At 42.2% G+C, this 21,966-nt stretch overlaps 1 protein-coding gene across 1 annotated transcript; it reads left to right on the top strand.

The window, feature by feature from the left end:
• Positions 1-468: 468 nt before the first annotated feature.
• LOC143927082 (olfactory receptor 6N1-like) lies at positions 469-1,394 on the top strand. The gene has a single exon (XM_077451039.1). The coding sequence runs from the start codon at positions 615-617 to the stop codon at positions 1,392-1,394; it is 780 nt and encodes a 259-aa protein (XP_077307165.1). The 5' UTR covers positions 469-614.
• The last annotated feature ends 20,572 nt before the right edge of the window (positions 1,395-21,966 follow it).

Here is a 21,966-nt window from a genome sequence, read left to right as displayed (position 1 = left end):
TATGATTCACAGTCTATGGGGTCTTTCTCGGGTTTAGGGAGTAATACAATAAGGGCTTCCCTCATAGATACTGGTAATTTACCTTCCTTTTGAGAAGATTTAAAGACCTGCAAGCAAAAAGGTCTTTATATGTCTGATACCACGCTACTGGATAGCCGTCTAAATCCAGGGATTTATGAGGAGCAAAGCTAGCCAGATTTGTCTGTATTTTAGTTTACGATATCCATCCAGAAGGGTTTTATCGCTCTCGATACTGTAAGTCTGAACAACCAGTGCCCAAGCCCTAAACAAGGGGGATACCTTTTCCCCCAAAACTCATTGTTTACAGTTGTTTATAGTGCTGATACTATTTGAACAATAAAATAATAAAATAAATAAATAAGTAATTTTCTTTATTTTATATGATCTAGGTCAACGAAGATTACTTGCGATCAGTAGTTTCTTCCAATGCAACTTTTACCCATGTGAGAGAATTCATTATTTTTGGATTCCCGAGCCTCCAGAACTACCACATTTTGCTTTCTTGTGTTTTACTTTGTATCTACCTCTTTACCCTTTCTGGTAATGGCTTCATCTTCTTCTTGGTCATCTTTGACCAACATCTCCATACCCCAATGTATTTCTTTGTCAGCAACTTGTCTTTTATAGACATGACTTACACTTCGGTAACCATCCCGAAGATGTTGGCTAAGTTCCTGATGAACCTGGATACTATTTCTTACACCGCCTGCTTTGCACAGATGTATGTTTTTCTGTCCTTGGCAGCAACGGAGTGTTTTCTCCTTGCCATAATGGCCTACGATCGCTACATAGCCATATGCTCACCCTTACACTACCAAACCATCATGACAAGACAACTTCTCATAATACTGTCAATGGTGGCCTGGTCTGGAGGGTTTGCAGCTCCACTCACTGCCACCCTTCTCGCCTTAAAGTTACCTTTCTGTGGTCCCAATATAATCTACCATTACTACTGTGACACTCCTCCATTGCTCCAATTGGCTTGCGCCAACACATCCTTCAATGTAGCCATTGGGTCTTTCGTTGGTGCCGTTGTCATTTTGGTAAGCTTTGCTGTAATTGTTATATCTTACACAAAGATTGTTTTAGCGATCTTTAGAATCAGTTCCAAAGGTGGTCGTAAGAAAACTTTTTCTACCTGTGCCTCTCACTTTACAGTTGTCAGTATATTTTTCTTGCCCATTATGTTCATGTACATTCGTCCTACAGCCTCCTACTCATCTGACGTGGACTCCTTGGTGTCCATGTTATATACAGTATTAACTCCCCTAATGAATCCCATAATATACAGCATGAGAAACAAAGATATTAAAATTGCTTTTCAGAAGAAAATAGGCTTCCTCTGTACCAGAAGTAGCTTGATCACAGAATAGAATGCATGGGATTAATTATTAAAGCAATTTATTAACCTGGATGTATGTCCCTTAAAAATGAATTAAAGGGCCACTCGGTAACGGTTTTGGGTACATTTTTTGTTGACCAATGTTATATTATTATTATACAATATTATATATATAATAGCCTAGAGGCGATTCAGTTCGCATTGTGCGCTATATAAGTATTTCATTCATTCATTCATATATATATATATATATATACAGTATCTCACAAAAGTGAGTACACCCCTCACATTTGTGTAAATATTTTCTTCTATCTTTTCATGTGACAACACTGAAGAAATGACACTTTGCTACAATGTACAGTAGTGAGTGTACAGCTTGTATAATGCTGCATACAGGATTACAGGATTGCTACACGACCGGACTTTTTGACGGACTCGGTCCGGCGGACAATCCGACGGACTTTGCAGCTGAGGTCTGCCAGACTTTCAAACGAACGGTCTTGGCCACACACAATCACTCCAAAAGTCAGACGGATTTGAACGTGATGACGTAGAATAAGGAAGTTCATAGCCAGTAGCCAATAGCTGCCCTAGCGTCGGTTTTAGTCCGTCGGACTAGCACACAGGAAATTTTGACCGAACTCAAGTTCATCAGAAAGATTGGAAGCAAGTTTTATTTCTGGGTCCGCCGGACTTTTGGGAAGAAAAAGTCAACTGGAGCCCCCGCACGATCGAATTGTTCGACGGATTCCAGTCCGCCGGACCAAGTCCGTTGAAAAGTCCAGTCGTGTGTACGCGGCATTACAGTCTAAATTTGCTGTCCCCTCAAAATAACTCAACACAGAGCCATTCATGTCTAAACCGCTGCCAACAAAAGTGAGTACACCCCCTAAGTGAAAATGTCCAAATTGGGCCCAATTAGCCATTTTCCCTCCCGGGTGTCATGTGACTCGTTAGTGTTACAAGGTCTCAGGTGTGAATGGGGAGCAGGTGTGTAAAATTTGTTGTTATCACTCTCACTCTCTCATACTGGTTACTGGAAGTTTAACATGGCACCTCATGGCAAAAAACTCTCTGAGGATCTGAAAAAAAGAATTGTTGCTCTACATAAAGATGGCCTAGGCTATAAGAAGATTGTCAAGACCCTGAAATTGAGCTGCAGCACAGTGGTCAAGACCATACAGCAGTTTAACCGGACAGGATCCACTCAGAAAAGTCCTCACCATGGTCGACCAAAGAAGTTGAGGTCACGTGCTCAGCGTCATATCCAGAGGTTGTCTTTGGGAAATAGACATATGAATGAATGAATGAAATACTTGTATAGCGCACAATGCGAACTGAATCGCCTCTAGGCACTGTGGTGAGCTTTGATCATCTGCTAAAAGAGGAAGGTCTTGAGATTTTGAGTGATGTCAGCATTGCTGCAGAGGTTGGAGGGGTCTCTTCCACTTCCTTTCCTGACCGGCCAGGCTACGTGCTCGGATAAGGGTCTGATATGGACTTTGGGGGGACCCCCACACAGTTTTTTCAGCGTAGGGCCTCCCCTTTAAGTCCATACCATGGGGCCAGCGAGGTGTCAATCTCGCCAACAAAGGCGGCGACATTCACTTCCTTTGCTAGTCCCATCTACCTGGAGCCACGTTCAAAATGAACGGACTTTTCTCCGTGTGTGGGCAAGTCCGTTAATTTCAAAAGTCCGGCGGACTAGCAAACAGATGGGCGGATTGTCCGCCGGACTGCCGAGTGCGGCGGACAATTTTGAGTCAAAACTTCTTTCTAAGTCCGCAGGACTTTTGGGGAAAAAAAGTCAGCCAGAGCCCACACACGGGCGAATTGTCCGGCGGACAGTCCGATCGTGTGTACGTGGCATAAGTCTGTATGACGAAAAGACTTCTGTGTGTCAGATAGGTTTTTGGGCAGTGGTAGACTGTTCCAGACCAGGTAGATAGGTTCCTGTGTTTTGCAGTTAGACCTCGAAAGTGCCAAGGGTTTATTTTCTGTTTTGTTTTATTTTTAATTTATTTTTACTGTTTTTGATACCTGCACATGTAACCACAGACTTCATAAACATCCAGCTGTCTGTCTGTGCCTACTTCACTGTGCTGTGACCCATCCAGGGGGTCCTGCAGACCCTGCTACTGAGCTAATCCCTTACTATATATATATAGTATTTACAGTATCTCACAAAAGTGAGTACCCTCCTCACATTTGTGTAAATATTTTATTATATCTTTTCATGTGACAACACTGAAGAAATTACACTTGGCTACAATCTAAAGTAGTGAGTGTACAGCTTTTATAACAGTGTACATTCATTGTCCCCTCAAAATAACTCAACACACAGCCATTAATGTCAAAACCTCTGGTAACAAAAGTGAGTGCACCTGTGACGGACTGGGGTTTATATGGTCACAAAACAGACACCCCAAAGCAAAGTACATATTCATTTTTTTTAAATATTTCTAAACATCTCCCTTCTATTCTATTAATAACCAGTAGATGGCAGAGAAGGTACACAAACAGAGTCTATATAAGGCCACACACCATGTGACTGGAAATTAAACTACTTCCAGCCATAAAGCCAGTGGTCATATCTCATGCTGTTTGTGTGATTCTTTGCAGGTATGTACTCTAAATTGTTCCTAATCTGTATTAACCTGTGATAGAAAGATTCCTAAACATCTTGAGCAGATGCAGAAAAAGTCTCAGCAGATTTTATGCTATAGTTTTGCTGTAATTAGAAGTTTAGAACAGCATGTGTCAGAAACAAGTGAAAAGTGCATAAGAACATGAAAATACTGCATTAGTCAGAACAAATGTCTATTATAAGGCCTAAACCGTTCTAAATAGGTATATTTAAACCTGATTTATTGAAAATTGCATAGATTTATAGAAGCACATGTTTTCTCTTATTTAATATAGAAAAAAACCTATTGTATGTAAAGCTTATGTATTGCATCATACAGACATGCAATGTGCACCATCTAGTGGTTAAAAAAAGAGTACTACCATGAAAATATTTGTATTAAAGCAATGCATTGCTAGTATGATTATTGCACACTTAAAGTGTACCAGAGAGATAAAGATAATTATCTATAACACTGAATAACAGGGATATATATGTTATTAAAATTTAGTAATGTTCATTGTTGTAACTACGTTTTAAAATACTTTAGTTAAAATCTGTATTATATATATTGTTAATGGTTATAAACATGTGACTATAAAAATGTAAAAGATGTATTGTTATGTAAAAATTAAACTACTTCCAGCCATAAAGTCAGTGGTCATATCTCATGCTGTTTGTGTGATTCTTTGCAGTCCACGCCAAGCTGATCACCTTATCTCATCGCGTCTACAATCATCGGCTCTCTTAATTCACATTTTGAGGCCGGTAACATTTTGGGGGCTCGTCTGCCGGGATTCGTTGTGTTACCAGTGAGAAGGAAGCGCAAGACAAGCGCGAGCCTGCTACAGAGCTACAAGGAGAGTCGTGAATGTCGTCTGCCTCGTGAGTGCAAGTCTTCAGATTGCAACAGGGATGGCGTCTCCTCGTCGTGCGCTGATGTGGGATATCCAGAAACAAATTCATCTGCTTAATGAAGAACAGCTGCATAGCCTCGCTATTATGCTGGAAGATGAAAGAGACGTGGACGTTCCATCAGTGACTGGTACCAACGAAATGGAACTTGTTGAATTTATTGAAGACTACTTGAGAAGTGATCAGCTGGAAAAGTTGGAAGATCAAGGTATGTCTTACCTACTCATCATCCAAGACAAGATCAATGAACTAAAACTTAACAAGGAAAGTACACCAACTGTGGACATTGCAACCGCTGCAAAAAAAATAAGTAGTGGGACTGCAAGGACTGAACAGGTATCGGAGGTGGTGAGATTAACTGATGTTGTTGCTTTATTGCCACGTAGAGAATTTAAAATACATGGTGGTGTAATTTCAGATCATGGTTCGGACATGAGTTACAGTAGCGTGTGCAGACAAATTGACGAGGGTCTATCAGAAAAATTCCCTGAATCTGAAATTATACGCACAGTGTTGAGAATAATCAAACCTGGTAATTTTAAAGATATGTTGACTGACAAAGATGATCTTACTGTTGCTGAATTGAAAAGGTTTTTGAAGTCACATATGAGAGAACGAAGTGGTAATGAGTTATTTCAGGACCTTAGCAATGCTACCCAGCAAGAAAGAGAAACAGCACAACAATTTGTTTACAGGCTAGTGGGGTTAAAACAAAAAGTTCTGTCTACATCACAACATGATAGGCAAGAGTTTAACTATGACAAAAAACTGGTGCAAGGCATATTCCTTCATACACTGTATCAGGGACTAAATGAGAAAAATTCTAATGTTAGACGAGATATCAAGCCTTACGTGTCTGATTTGACAGTAACGGATGACTTTATCATAGAGCAAGTCACCAGATCAGTTGATGAGGAAACAGAAAGGCAGAGACGCTTAAACAGTGCTCCTAAACATAAACCTATTACTGTTCATTCATCACAGACACCAGGGAATAGTGAAAAAGACACCTTGCAACAGAGAGTTGAGGGAGATGTTAAAGCAAATCACACTGCATTAATGGAACTAACAACACAGGTCTCTGCTCTCACAAAGAACCTGGAAAAGATGATGAAGCTAACTCCTATTGTTGGAAACCAAATGACTAAGCCACTAACCAATGTTCAAGTTCCAGATACAACTCACTGCAAGCCCAGGTGTGATGATTGCATTAAACGAGAGAGTAAGAACTGCTACCATTGTTTCTACTGTGGTTGGACAGGACACAGAGCGGTTGATTGCTTGAAGAAAAGAAGGCAGTCGGGAAACGACAGACGGTCACTGGGAAAGGGACAACCAGTTACCACCTCAAATGATCTGTCCCATGCTAAGGTAAACAGGGTATTCACCCACCGGTCAACTAGAACACTCCCAAAAGAGAATGGATTCTCCAAACAACAGGTAGCACAATTAATTGGAGGAAAATGCCTACTGTCATGTCGGATGAATGGTGTACCGGTTGACATGTTGATGGATACAGGAGCTCAGGTCAGCATTGTCGGGAAGGCATGGTTAGAAAAGTTTCTACCCAGCGTCTCCATTAGGCACATACAAGATTTACTTTGTGATGACAACTTATCCATTACAGCTGCAAATGGTTCTATCATTCCATTCATCGGATGGATTGAAGTCTGCCTGGAATTCGAAAGTAGTGGACATGGAAACTTAGCCATTTATGTGCCAATGCTGGTGAGTGACTGCTCTAATGACAATCCAATTCTTGGGTTTAATGTTATCGAAGAATTGATCAGAGAAAACCGTGACCGACCAAACAGCACCCAAAACCTGACTATCTTGCTGAGTGAAGCTATGAAAGTAAGACAGAGTGTAGCGAATAACATTGTCAATGCTGTCAGTCAAGCAACTGACCCAGGAGAAATATTCGATAGTCGTATGGTCAAAGTGGGGAAGAAGGGACTCCAGATTAAAGGAGGCGAGCTCTGTGAAGTCAAATGTAGAATTAGAGCGTGGCCAAAAGGAGGAATCATGCCATTTGAACCACTTCCCGAATATCCAGTCGAGGAAGGACTTGAACTATTTCCTTCAGTGGTAGATGTGCCAAATGGGTTCTCTAAACTGGTGAAGATACCTATACTGAACCGTGCTCAACATGACATCTATCTTCCACCCAGAACAGTATTGGGTACCATTTCTCCAGCAGCTGAGATTCTACCATTGTCTCCAAACAAAGACGATGGAAAGGGAATTGACCAGAAGAAAAGGGTGTTTCATGTAAACCAGTTGAATCAAGTGGACACTGGAAATCAGCTACCCACTAACAAATCTGTTAAGTGGCACCCACCTGTCAATTTGGAAGATCTCTCAGAAGAAGAACAGGAGATAGCGAGACAAATGTTATATGATGAATCAGATGTCTTTGCTCGAGATGAGGGAGACATAGGATGCATCCCTAACCTGAAACTGAGGATAAATCTGAAAGATGAAACTCTTGCTACAATTCGATACCGAAACCCCTATACAAAGAAGTGAAAGAATATATCCAAAACCTTCTTGACCGAGGTTGGGTAACAAAATCTTCTTCCGCGTACTCATCACCAGTTGTTTGTGTTCGAAAGAAGGACAGTAGCCTACGACTATGTGTTGACTTTAGGGAGTTAAACCGAAAGACTATCCCAGATAGACATCCACTACCCAGAATACAAGATCTGCTGGATAGCTTAGGAGGATTTACGTGGTTCTCAATCCTGGACCAGGGTAGTGCGTATCATCAAGGCTTTGTGCATGAAGACTCCAGACATCTGACGGCTTTCAGCACCCCCTGGGGACTCCTGGAGTGGAACCGTATTCCATTTGGATTAACGAATGCCCCAGCAGCTTTTCAGAGATGCATGGAGAATGTATTAGAGGGCATCAGAGACAAATGTTGTTCTCCATACTTGGATGACATACTTTGCTACTCCAAAACTTTTCAGGAGCATGTCAATGATATTAGGCAAGTGCTTAGTCGAATGCGTGAGCATGGTATCAAACTTAGACCGAAGAAGTGTGAACTCTTTAAACGACAGATTCGATACCTTGGACGAATGGTGTCAGAAGAAGGCATAAAAATTGACCCAAAAGATCTTGAAGCGGTATTACATTTGAAAAAGAACGAACCAAAAACAGTGGGAGGAGTCAGATCGTTGTTAGGATTCCTGAGCTACTACACGTCCTTCATTCAAGATTTCTCTCGACTTGCTAAACCACTGTATGAACTTTTGCAGAACACTGAGAAAGAATCTGCTACATCCATCCCCAAAAACAATCGGAGGGAATCTACAAAGAAAAACGGGAACAAAGCACAAGTGCCATCTAAAACACTGATTCAATGGACACCCAAACATCAAGCTGTAGTATCCAGACTGGTGGACATGCTAACCAATCCACCAATTCTAGCATACCCTGATTTTGATTTACCCTTCGTCTTACACACTGATGCTTCCAATGAAGGCCTAGGTGCTGTACTATACCAACGACAAGGAGAAAAACTTCCGTGTTATTGGGTTTGGCTCCAGAACATTGACTCCAGCAGAGCGCAATTACCATCTTCACTCTGGTAAACTTGAGTTTTTAGCTCTCAAGTGGGCAGTCTGTGACAAATTCAGAGATTACTTGTACTACGCTCCAACATTCACCGTTTACACAGACAACAACCCATTGACATATGTATTGAGTACTGCCAGACTGAATGCTGTGGGTCATCGCTGGGTTGGCGAGTTGGCTGATTTCCACTTCGATATCAAGTACAGGCCAGGTAAACAGAATGCAGACGCAGATACACTGTCACGATTTCCGGTGGAACTCACGAAGAATCTGAGTGAGTACACAGAGCTTGTACCATCTGAGGTTGTGTCAGCTATGTGGCAAGGGAGCAAAGCTGTTGACGAAGAAGAGGCATTATGGGTGGCTTCATTGACTCTTCACTCAGAAAGTGATGTGGCCGAAGAATTGCTGAAAGGACAGACAATCTGCCCAATGACTGAGGAGACTATCAGAGCATTACAACAAGTCGATACCAACATTAGAGAAGTGGTCTGGCTTAAGGAGAATGACTGGATTCCAAACCACAAAGAAAAGGAGAGTATGACCAGCAAAACAAGACGTTTGATACATGAATGGAATAAACTCAGAGTCGATGAAGGAATCCTCTACCGACACTCTGGAACCCGAAAACAGCTAGTTCTACCAGAAAAGTTAAAACCATTGGTCTTAAGAAATCTTCATGATGACATGGGTCACATTGGTACTGACAAGGTAACCCACCTAGCACGTGAACGATTTTACTGGCCATTTATGCAAAAAGACATTGATGAATATGTGCTGAAGAAGTGCAGCTGCATCAAACAAAAGCGTCCAAATATCACCGAAAGAGCACCTATGGGTTCGATTACTACCAGTTCACCTTTAGAGTTAGTATCCATTGATTATCTTCACTTGGAGAAAAGCAAAGGAGGATATGAGTATATACTTGTAATAGTTGACCATTTCACACGCTTTGCACAAGCGTATCCAACTAAGAACAAATCTGGAAAAACGGCGGCAGAAAAGATCTTTCAAGATTTCATACCACGTTTTGGCTATCCAGAGAAACTCCACCATGACCAAGGAAGAGAATTTGAAAACAACTTATTTCAGACATTGCAATGATTGGCAGGGATTTCTCATTCAAGAACTACTCCATACCATCCACAGGGTAACCCAGTGGAGAGACTGAACCGTACTTTGTTACAGATGCTTCGCACCTTAGAGGAAGAGAAAAAGTCAGATTGGAAAGAACATCTTCCACATATGGTTCATGCATATAATTGCACCAGGCATGAAGCCACAGGATACTCGCCATTCTTTCTATTGTATGGAAGATCTCCTCGTTTGCCAATTGACCTAATGCTCAACCTAAATTTGGAAAAGGAATCAGAAAGTCAACCAATATTTACTCAGAAATGGGCATCTAGAATGCAAGAAGCTTACAAAATCGCATCCGAGAATAGCAAAAAATCATCTGCTAAAGGGAAGAAGTACTATGACAAACAGATAAAAGGAGCACCTCTTCAACCGGGTGATCGGGTCTTAGTACGAAATCTCTCTGAAAGAGGAGGACCTGGTAAACTTTGTTCATACTGGGAAGAATCAGTACACAAAGTGGTAGAAAGAATCAAAGATGGGCCTGTGTACAAAATTCAGCCTGAAAGTGGTAAAAAGACTATTCGAGTACTGCACAGAAATCTTTTACTACCAGTAAATGACCTACCAATTGAAGGACACATTCCAAGAGTACCGATGAAACAAAGACAATCAAGTAACAGAAAGGATACCAGAATGGATGTAGACCAGGAGGAGGAATGTTCAGATGAAGAAAGATGGTATTATCCTTATATACCAGAGACTACAGAAAGTCATGATTGTATTGTGTCTCAACCAAACTCTCAAAACGTACAGAAAATCCCATTAACAGTTTCTGCTGAAGAGTTCTATCCTACAACTACCGCACCCAATCTTGAACAAGAACAAAATGATGGAACAGTAGTTGGCGACCAAATCTGGGCTACAGATATGGTGGGACTAGACACTGCAGAATTACCCTCATTAAATCAAGACTTACCTGTGAACCAAGATATGCAAATGGAAAATGATGTTGATGGAGAAGACTCAACTCCTGTCAGAAGATCTACCAGACAAGCTAAGCCTAAAGAGATCTTTACATATGACACACTAGGTCAGCCAAGATACATACCAAGTCAGATTTACACCATACAAACTCCTACAATGCTAGCTACTCCCAGGACATGCCAGGTAGTTAACGTAGCTCCTTGGTGGCAACAAGTACCTATTTGGGTTACTTAAATCACTAAATAGTGTTCAGATACCAATTGAGTTTAATGTCGGGAGCCATTAACTGAAGGAGGGGAGAGTGTGACGGACTGGGGTTTATATGGTCACAAAACAGACACCCCAAAGCAAAGTACATATTCATTTTTTTAAAATATTTCTAAACATCTCCCTTCTATTCTATTAATAACCAGTAGATGGCAGAGAAGGTACACAAACAGAGTCTATATAAGGCCACACACCATGTGACTGGAAATTAAACTACTTCCAGCCATAAAGCCAGTGGTCATATCTCATGCTGTTTGTGTGATTCTTTGCAGGTATGTACTCTAAATTGTTCCTAATCTGTATTAACCTGTGATAGAAAGATTCCTAAACATCTTGAGCAGATGCAGAAAAAGTCTCAGCAGATTTTATGCTATAGTTTTGCTGTAATTAGAAGTTTAGAACAGCATGTGTCAGAAACAAGTGAAAAGTGCATAAGAACATGAAAATACTGCATTAGTCAGAACAAATGTCTATTATAAGGCCTAAACCGTTCTAAATAGGTATATTTAAACCTGATTTATTGAAAATTGCATAGATTTATAGAAGCACATGTTTTCTCTTATTTAATATAGAAAAAAACCTATTGTATGTAAAGCTTATGTATTGCATCATACAGACATGCAATGTGCACCATCTAGTGGTTAAAAAAGAGTACTACCATGAAAATATTTGTATTAAAGCAATGCATTGCTAGTATGATTATTGCACACTTAAAGTGTACCAGAGAGATAAAGATAATTATCTATAACACTGAATAACAGGGATATATATGTTATTAAAATTTAGTAATGTTCATTGTTGTAACTACGTTTTAAAATACTTTAGTTAAAATCTGTATTATATATATTGTTAATGGTTATAAACATGTGACTATAAAAATTTAAAAGATGTATTGTTATGTAAAAATTAAACTACTTCCAGCCATAAAGTCAGTGGTCATATCTCATGCTGTTTGTGTGATTCTTTGCAGTCCACGCCAAGCTGATCACCTTATCTCATCGCGTCTACAATCATCGGCTCTCTTAATTCACATTTTGAGGCCGGTAACACACCCCTAAGTGAAAATGTCCAAATTGGGCCCAAAGTGTCAATATTTTGTGTGACCACCATTATTTTCCAGCACTGCCTTAACCCTCTTGGAGGTCACCAGAGCTTCACAGGTTGCCACTGGAGTCCTCTTCCCCTCCTCCATGATGACATCACAGAGCTGGTGGATGTTGGAGACCTTGCGCTCCTCCACCTTCCGTTTGAGGATGTCCCACAGATGCTCAATAGGGTTTAGGTCTGGAGACATGCTTGGCCAGTCCATCACCTTTTCCCTCAGCTTCTTTAGCAAGGCAGTGGTCGTCTTGGAGGTGTGTTTGGGGTCGTTACCATGTTGGAATACTGCCCTGCGGCCCAGTCTCCGAAGGGAGGGGATCATGCTCTGCTTCAGTATGTCACAGTACATGTTGGCATTCATGGTTCCCTCAATGAACTGTAGCTCCCCTGTGCCGGCAGCACTCATGGAGCCCCAGACCATGACACTCCCACCTCCATGCTTGACTGTAATCAAGACACACTTGTCTTTGTACTCCTCATCTGGTTGCCCCCACACACGCTTGACACCATCTGATCCAAATAAGTTTATCTTGGTCTCATCAGACCACAGAACATGGTTCCAGAAATCCATATCTTTAGTCTGCTTGTCTTTAGCACACTGTTTGCGGCTTTCTTGTGCCTCATCTTTAGAAAAGTCTTCCTTCTGGGACAACAGCCATGCATACCAATTTGATGCAGTGTGCGGCATATGGTCTGAGCACTGACAGGCTGACCCCTCCACCCCTTCAACCTCTGCAGCAATGCTGGCAGCACTCATACGTCTATTTCCCAAAGATAACCTCTGGATATGACGCTGAGCGCGTGCACTCCACTTCTTTGGATGACCATGGCGAGCGACCATGGTGAGGCCTGTTCTGAGTGGAACCTGTCCTGTTAAACCGCTGTATGGTCTTGGCCACTGTGCTGCAGCTCAGTTTTAGGGTCTTGCCAATCTTGAATCAGAATTATGAAATTATGAATCAGTCGGGGCTGCGCTGTATTGCACACAGTTGTCCATGCTAATAGCTAACTAATTAATAATATAATTAATTAATAGGAATGACTAAATACAGCTATTCTGATCAAAAAAACAAAATTAGTATTTATTAATTTTGATGATCTGTAGCCTCAAAAGCATTGCAACTATGATCAGTGGATGGTGGGTGCATTGTACAGGTTCCCGTCAACTATTCTTCCAGCTGCAGGTCCATAGTTATGTATGAACCTCTGTTTATGGGTCTGGGGGCAGTATCAATGCACTACAGCTGTGGCCAAGCTTTGAGAATGACACAAATATTAATTGACACCAGGTCATTCTCCAAAAGTCTTCACTTCACTATGCGTGCAGATCAGTGACGTGCAGTAAGGGGAGGTAGGTGAGGCAGAAAAAAATATATAAAAAAAAAATGATCGTGCTTCAAGGGTCATAGCGCAGCGACCTGGGGTCACAGAGACCCCACCTTTGTGGGGTAGGTAGCTTAAGTCCTACTCCTATCACTGGCCACCTATGGTTCCGGAGATACTGGGCTTCTTGCGCAGCCTGTAAGAAGCTACATACAGAGCGGCCAGTTTAAATACAAGCTGGAACACTCTGTTTGCAGCAAACTGAGACGTTGAGCTCACATGCCTCTCACTTCTTGTCAGAGGCACTGAGCTCAATGGACAGCTTGGAGCCTATCCAATAAAAATGCTGCAGTGGAGGCATGCCTCTCACTGCAGTGTCATAGGAGGGGGCATGTGTCTAAAATTCTTTAAGTATGTAAACAGAAAAAAGGGAGGACAGACCATATTGGCCCCATAAAGAATGAGGAAGGACATCTGCTTACAAAGGATGGAGAGATGGTGAAGGTATTGAATTTATTCTTCTCATCAGTCTTCACAAGGGAATCGGCGCGGCTTCAGTAATCAAAACTGCAGTGTTTCTCCTCATGACACATCACAGGAAGCACCTCCATGGTTAACAGAGGACAGAATTAAAATTAGACTTGGGAAACTTAACATTAATAAATCACCGGGACCAGATGGCTTGCATCCGAGGGTACTTGGTCAAGTAATTGCCAGACCATTGTTCCTAATTTTTACTGACAGTTAGTGATGGACGAACTTCCGACGGGATGTTTGCGAACGCGAACCACGAACGCGGCCAAAATCCACTATCCGCAAAGTTCGCGGCGGACACTATTGACTTTAATGGCAGGCGAATCTTAAAAACCTACAGGTCATATTTTCAGCCACAAAATACTTACTAGCTGTGCACACATAGTCCCACCACATGGACACTGACATAACAAAAGTATTAAGTGAATCTGGGATTGACAACGACAAGCATTCTTTTTTTTATCTGTGAAATTTTGACAATTCAGGAGCGAATGAAGGCCATGGAGGAGAGGCAAGGTCAGGGCAGGCTATGAAGGGGGTGCAGGAGATGATCAGTGCCACAGTCAGGGCAGCGCAGTCCTGTGCCAGTGTCCCAGTGTTTCAACCTGTGCTTGAGCCTCTGACCCCTCTCTCTGCCCGGCCCTTACCCCCACCTATGCAGGGCTCCACTGCGGTGGTCCGGAGGTGCCAGTCCAGTGATGATCCTCAGCCATGGTGCTGGCACTGCCTGCTGATTGGCTTCTCCGCTACTATCTCCCTCACTGTCTGAAACCAGCACCGCGATAGAGACTGAGCACTGACACCAGCACCGAGATAGAGAGCACTGACACCAGCAGCGAGATAGAGAGCACTGACACCAGCAGCGAGATAGAGAGCACTGACACCAGCACCGTGATAGAGAGAGCACTGACACCAGCACTGTGATAGAGAGCACTGACACCAGCAGCGAGATAGAGAACACTGACACCAGCACCGTGATAGAGAGAGCACTGACACCAGCACCGTGATAGAGAGCATTGACACCAGCACTGAGATAGAGAGCACTGACACCAGCACCGTGATAGAGTATACAGAATATACTTTGTATCTTTGAAAGAAAGTATATTATACGTCTACAACCCTATATACTGTACACCTATACCAGTCCTTAAAAGCATCTTTGTGGACCTAGTAGCTAGTGATTTGCAGACTGTCCCTCAGTCCCTACACTGATAAAAGACAGCTGCAAAATCGGGCAGCAATCAGCAGCACAGCAGTGCACCAGAACCCTATATACTGTACACCTATACCATTCCTTAAAAGGACTTTTGTGGACCTAGTAGCTAGTGATTTGCAGACTGTCCCTGCTCAGAACACCAAACTATCCCTCAGTCCCTACACTGATAAAAGCTGCAGAATCGGGCAGCACTCAGCAGCACAGCAGTGCACCATAATATACTTTGGATATTTGAAAGAAAGTATATTATACGTGTACAACCCTATATACTGTACACCTATAAAAGGACCTTTGTGGAACTAGTAGCAAGTGATATGCAGACTGTCCCTGCTCAGAACACCAAACTGTCCCTCAGTCCCTACACTGATAAAAGACAGCTGCAGAATCGGTCAGCAGTCAAGTATAATATACTTTGTATATTTGAAAGAAAGTATATTATACGTGTACAGCCCTATATACTGTACACCTATACCAGTCCTTAAAAGGACCTTTGTGGACCTAGTAGCTAGAGATTTGCAGACTGTCCCTGCTCAGAACACCAAACTGTCCCTCAGTCTCTACACTGATAAAAGACAGCTGCAGAATTGGTCAGCAGTCAAGTATAATATACTTTGTATATTTGAAAGAAAGTACATTATACGTGTACAACCCTATATACTGTACATCTATACCAGTCCTTAAAAGGACCTTTGTGGACCTAATAGTAATAGCTAGTGATTAAACTGACTGTCCCTGCTCCACACAGCGTCCTGTCCCTACACTGACAAAAGACAGCTGCAGAATCGGTCAGCAGTGCACTCAGCAATCACCAGCACAGCAGTCAGCAGCAGTGCACCGAACCCTATATACTGTACTACACCTATACCAGTCCTTAAAAGGACTTTTGTGGACCTAATAGCTAGCGATTTGTGTCACTACAGTCTGTCCCTTAGAGGCCCGTAGATATGGTGTATCTGGATTTTGCACAAACATTTGACACAGTTCCCCATAAACGTTTACTGTACAACATAAGGTCCATTGGCATGGACCATAGGGTGAGTACATGGATTGAAAACTGGCTACAAGGGCGAGTTCAGAGGGTGGTGATAAATGCGGAGTACTCGGAATGGTCAGGGGTGGGTAGTGGGGTCCCCCAGGGTTCTGTCCTGGGACCAATCCTATTAAATTTGTTCATAAACGACCTGGAGGATGGGGTAAACAGTTCAATCTCTGTATTTGCGTAAGATATCAAGCTAAGCAGGGCAATAACTTCTCCGCAGGATGTGGAAACCTTGCAAGAAGATCTGAACAAATTAATGGGGTGGGCAACTACATGGCAAATGAGGTTCAATGTAGAAAATGTAAAATAATGCATTTGGGTGGCAAAAATATGAATGCAATCTATACACTGGGGAGAGAACTTCTGGGGGAATCTAGGATGGAAAAGGACCTGGGGGTCCTAGGAGACCCCCAGGTCTATAGGCTGATGCAATGCCAAGCTGCTGCTAACAAAGCAAACAGAATATTGGCATTAAAAAGGGGATCAACTCCAGAGATAAAACGATAATTCTCCTGCTCTACAAGACTCTGGTCCGGCCACACCTGGAGTATGCTGTCCAGTTCTCAGGGCACCAGTCCTCAGGAAGGATGTACTGGAAATGGAGCGAGTACAAAGAAGGGCAACAAAGCTGATAAAGGGTCTGGAGGATATTAGTTATGAAGAAAGGTTGTGAGCACTGAACTTATTCTCTCTGGAGAAGAGACGCTTGAGAAGGGATATGATTTCAATATACAAATACCGTACTGGTGACCCCACAATAGGGATAAAACTTTTTCGCAAAAGGGAGTTTAACAAGACTTTTGGCCACTCATTAAAATTATAAGAAAATAAGTTTAACCTTAACCACTTCAGGACCGCCGTATTGCCAATGTACGTCAACACAATGGCACAGGCAGGCACAATCACGTAGATGTACGTGCCTGCCTTCCAGCGGGTGGGGGGTCCGATCGGACCCCCTCCCGCTGGATATGGCGGTCCGGTTCACTCCAGGAGCGCTCCGTGATGAGGGGATGGCCGTTGGTTTTCGGCCACCCCCTCTGGATCGCTCCTGGCCAATGAGAAGCTTCCTCCCACTGTGTATTGTTTACACAGGAAGGAGGAAGTGATGTCATTCTCCTCGGGGCGGTCTTTTTGACCGGACTACGAGGAGAAGACTAATAGTAAGTGTGCACCAACACTACACTGACATGTAGGTACACACAGGCACACAAACCCCCCCCCGATCCCCCCCCCGATCGCCCCCCGATCCCCCCCCGCCCCCCCCTCCCCCCCCCAGTCACAGTGTCACTGATTGCATTGATCATTTCTTTACTGATCAATGCATTCAGTGTCAGTTGTGACAGTAAAAACTGTCAGGACAGTTAGTGTTAGGTCCAGGGTAGCCCCCTATCACCCCCCAATAAAGATTTAACCCCCTGATTGCCCCTAGAGTTAACCCTTTCACCCCCTTTTGCCAGTGTCACTAAGCGATCATTTTTCTGATCGCTGCATGTGTCGCTAGGTAGCTAGTTATTTTTTTAGGTTCACCACCAGGTTTTTATATCGCTAGGTACCCCGATATACTACCCAATAATGGTTTTAACCCCCTGATTGCCGCTAGTTAACCCTTTCACCCCCTTTTGCCAGTGTCACTAAGCGATCGTTTTTCTGATCGCTGCATTAGTGTCGCTACAGTCGCTAGGTAGCTAGTTATTTTTTTAGGTTCACCGCCAGGTTTTTATAGCGCTAGGTACCCCGATATACTACCCAATAATGGTTTTAACCCCCTGATTGCCACTAGTTAACCCTTTCACCCATAGCATGTGTGAGCAATATATCATTTAGTGACAACTTGGTGCAAAAAAAAAAAAGTTTGTAATATTCCCGCAACTTGTGGCAAAATATAAAATATTCCATGGACTCAACATGCCTCTCAGTAAATAGCTTGGGGTGTCTACTTTCCAAAATGGGGGCATTTTGGGGGGTTTTGTGCTATTTTGGCATTTTATGGCCTTCGAAACTGTGATAGGTAGTGAGGAGTTAAATCAAAAATTTGCACCCTTAGAAATCCTGAAGGTGGTGATTGGTTTTCGGGGTGCCGTACGCGACTAGACTCCCAAAAAGTCCCACACATGTGGTATCCCCATACTCGGGAGAAGTAGCGGAATATATTTTGGGGTGCAATTCCACATATAACCATGGCATGTGTGAGCAATATATCATTTAGTGACAACTTTTTGTAAAAAAATTTTTTTTTTTTTTTTTTTTTGTCATTATTCAGTCCCTTAGGACAAAAAAAATAAATATTCAATGGGCTCAACATACCCATCAGCAATTTCCTTGGGGTGTCTACTTTCCAAAATGGGGTCATTTGGGGGGGATTTGTACTGCCCTGCCATTTTAGCACCTCAAGAAATGAGATCGGCAGTCATAAATTAAAAGCTGTGTAAATTCCAGAAAATGTACTCTAGTTTGTAGACGCTATAACTTTTGCGCAAACCAAAAAATATACACATATTGACATTTTTTTTACTAAAGACATGTGGCTGAATAAATTTTGCCCTCAATGTATGACTAAAATTTAGTTTATTCGATTTTTCTTATAACAAAAAGAAGAAAATATCTTTTTTTTTCAAAATTTTCGCTCTTTTTCCATTTATATCGCAAAAAAAAAAAATCGCAGAGGCAATCAAATACCATCAAAAGAAAGCTCTATTTGTGGGAAGAAAAGGACGCAAATTTCGTTTGGGTGCAATATTGCATGACCGCGCAATTACCAGTTAAAGCAGCGCAGTGTGAAATTGCAAAAAGACCTCTGGTCCTTAAGGTGTTTATTGGTCCGAGGCTGAAGTGGTTAAACTACGTAGAGGGTTCTTTACTGTAAGAGCGGCAAGGATGTGGAATTCCCTTCCACAGGCGGTGGCCTCAGCGGGGGACATTGATACTTTCAAGAAACTATTAGATAAGCACCTGAACGACCACAACATACAGGGACATACAATGTAATACTGACATATAAGCACACACATACTGTAGGTTGGACTTGTGTCTTTTTTCAACCTCTCGTACTATGTAACTATGTAACATAGAACCCCCAACATTATATATATTGTTTTAGCAGACATCCTATGGAATAAAATGGTGGTCGTTTCAACTTTTTATGTTACCTGGTATTTGCGCAGAAATTTTTCAAACACGTTTTTTTTTCTTTAACTTTTTCATGAATAAAACACTAAAATTAGCTGGATTTTTTTGTATAATGTGAAAGTTGATGTTACGCCAAGTAAATGGATACCTAACACAGGGCGGTGAGAAAAAAAATAGGTGGTGTGCTGATGGGGTTTTGGTGGTTGGCGACCTTTTTGTATCGGTTGAGGGTCATCCAGACTCTGTGATAAGGAAGTGAAGCAGGCACGAATGTACGCTCCGGATGACGTCAGCACGACGAAACTAGTAGAGCGGAGCCAACAGACGTTCCTGCTTCATTTCCGGTTGTCGGCGACAGTGTCGGCAGTATATGCCTTAATCTGTCACGGTAAATGTGAGTACATTTCCACACGTTTTTTATAAATAAATAAGGTCTTTTACAATATTACCGTACACTATTGGGATCCTTCTCTCTTTTGTATGACGCACAAGCAAAATATTGCCAGGATACCTAGGAGTGGGCAACTTCCAGAGTGCTACACAGTGGCAAAAACTGTGAATGTCTCATACCCCTGAAGGGGGAGTAATTTCTGGTGAGTGCAGTCACAATGGGAGCACGAATAAGCCACGTATGCTGTGATCACGCAGAGGAAATAGATCAGCGGGGGGTTTTCCTTCACCAGCAAAAAGCACTTTCACTCATTTTTAAAAACTTTTATCATTGGGACTATGAACTTTATCATTGGATTTTTATAGTTTGACTATGGTTATTCACGTTGGAGATATATCATTATTTCTGCACTTTTGCACATATATTTTTTTTATGGATTTTTTTTCTATAAATCAATTTTGTGTATTTTTATGGATTTTTCTATATTTATTTTATATAATTATATATTTTAATATAATATAATATATTTTATATAATTTTCTACATTTATAAACTCTAAAACACCGATTTCATAAGGTAATATTTGTATCAATTACATTTTATACGCTAATCAATTTTATTAGGTATGTTTGTATCAAATGCACTAAATACACCAATCATTTTTAACACATTCGGTTAATTTAAAACGAAAAACAGCGCCACACCTACTTTCATCTTTTTTTCTCATCCGTTTACCCCACTTAAAGCGGAGGTCCACCCTAAAGTGGACCTTCCGCTCATTGGAATCCTCCCCCCCTCCGGCGCCACAATTGGCACCTTTCAGGGGGGAGGGGGGTGCAGGTACCTGTACAGTACAGGTATCTGCACCCACTTCCGGGATAGCTCTCTGCGGAAAGGGGCGTAGATCTACGCCCCTTTCCGAAAGTCCCCTGCTGCCTGCTGGGAAACACACAGATCCCAGAGGCAGCGGGGACCGTCCTTATTGCGCAGCGTGACTCGCACATGCGCAATAGGGAACCAGGAAATGAAGCCGAAAGGCTCCACTTCCTGATTCCCATACCCAAGATGGCGGCGGCAGCACCCGAGAGACGATCGAGAGATCGGCTTCGGGGGCCGACATCGCGGGCGCGCTGGGCGGGTAAGTGTCCTTATTTTAAAAGTCAGCAGCTGCTGTATTTGTAGACTCCCGCTTTAAGTGGCAGTAACCAGTAGGGGGCAGCAGTTTTTTATTCATTTAATTTAATTTTCATATATTTTTTTTTACAAACTTTGTTTCCTGCTGGTACCTAAAGTCTCCATAGAGCGAAATCAAACATTTTTCCTCTTAAAAAAACAGCCCAGTGGTCACAATACAAAAGAATGGTTGCCTCTACATGTTTCACCACAAAGTGGCTTCTTCTGGAACTTTTGTAGGCCCTTTATTTTAAAACATTACAACTAAAACAAAAAGGGATGAAATCAATATTAAATTTACATAAATAGCAATACATCCATATAGGGATCCCAAAAGGTCCATATTGGCTTTCTTGGGATCTCTATATGGATGTATTGCTGTTTATGTAAGTGGTAATGTTTTAAAATAAAGGTCCTACAAAAGCTCCAGAAGAAGCCACATTTGTGGTGAAACATGTAGAGGCAACCATTCTTTTGTATTGTGACCACTGAGCTGTTTTTTTGCCCAACTGTATAAGTATTTTTACACTGTTTATGTAATAATACTTTTTCTATTTTTTTGTATTTGATTTCTGATTTTTTTTTGTCACCTAAAAACTCCACTCTTTGCTCTTTGGGCATATATTCTCTTGTTATATTTAACCGCTTAAGGACCGCCTCCTGCACATATACGTCGGCAGAATGGCAGGGCTGGGCACAATCACGTACCTGTACGTTGCTCTTTAAGTGCCCAGCCGTGGGTCGCAAGCGCGCCGGTGGCGGCGCACTCGTGCCCCGGTCCTGAGCTCCTTGACCGTGGCCGCAGGACCCACGGACCCGATCGCCGCCGGTGTCCCGCGACCGGGTCACAGAGTTGAAGAACGAGGAGAGGTAAGTGTAAACAAACCTCTCCTCATGCTTCCTACTGAGGCTGTCACTGATCGTCTGTTCCCTGTTATAGAGAAAGATGATCAGTGACGTCACATGCCAAGCCACGCCCCCCTACAGTAAAAAAAAAAAAAAACACATCACACATAACCCCTCCCCGCCCCCTAGTAGTTAACTCCTTCACTGCCATTGTCATTTACACAGGAATCAGTGCATTTAAATAGCACTGATTGCTGTATAAATGACAATGGTCCCAAAAATGTGTCAAAAATGTCCGATGTGTCCGCCATAATATCGCAGTCACAATAAAAATCGCTGATCGCCGCCATTACTAGTAAAAAAAAAAAATATTAATAAAAATGCTATAAAACTATCCCCA

The sequence above is a fragment of the Lithobates pipiens genome, unplaced genomic scaffold (genome assembly GCF_037356315.1).
Source record: "Lithobates pipiens isolate NorthernLeopardFrog02 unplaced genomic scaffold, aLitPip1_a1.2 Scaffold_23, whole genome shotgun sequence".
Lineage (NCBI taxonomy): Eukaryota > Metazoa > Chordata > Amphibia > Anura > Ranidae > Lithobates > Lithobates pipiens.
This window is presented reverse-complemented; position numbering and strand designations above follow the sequence as displayed.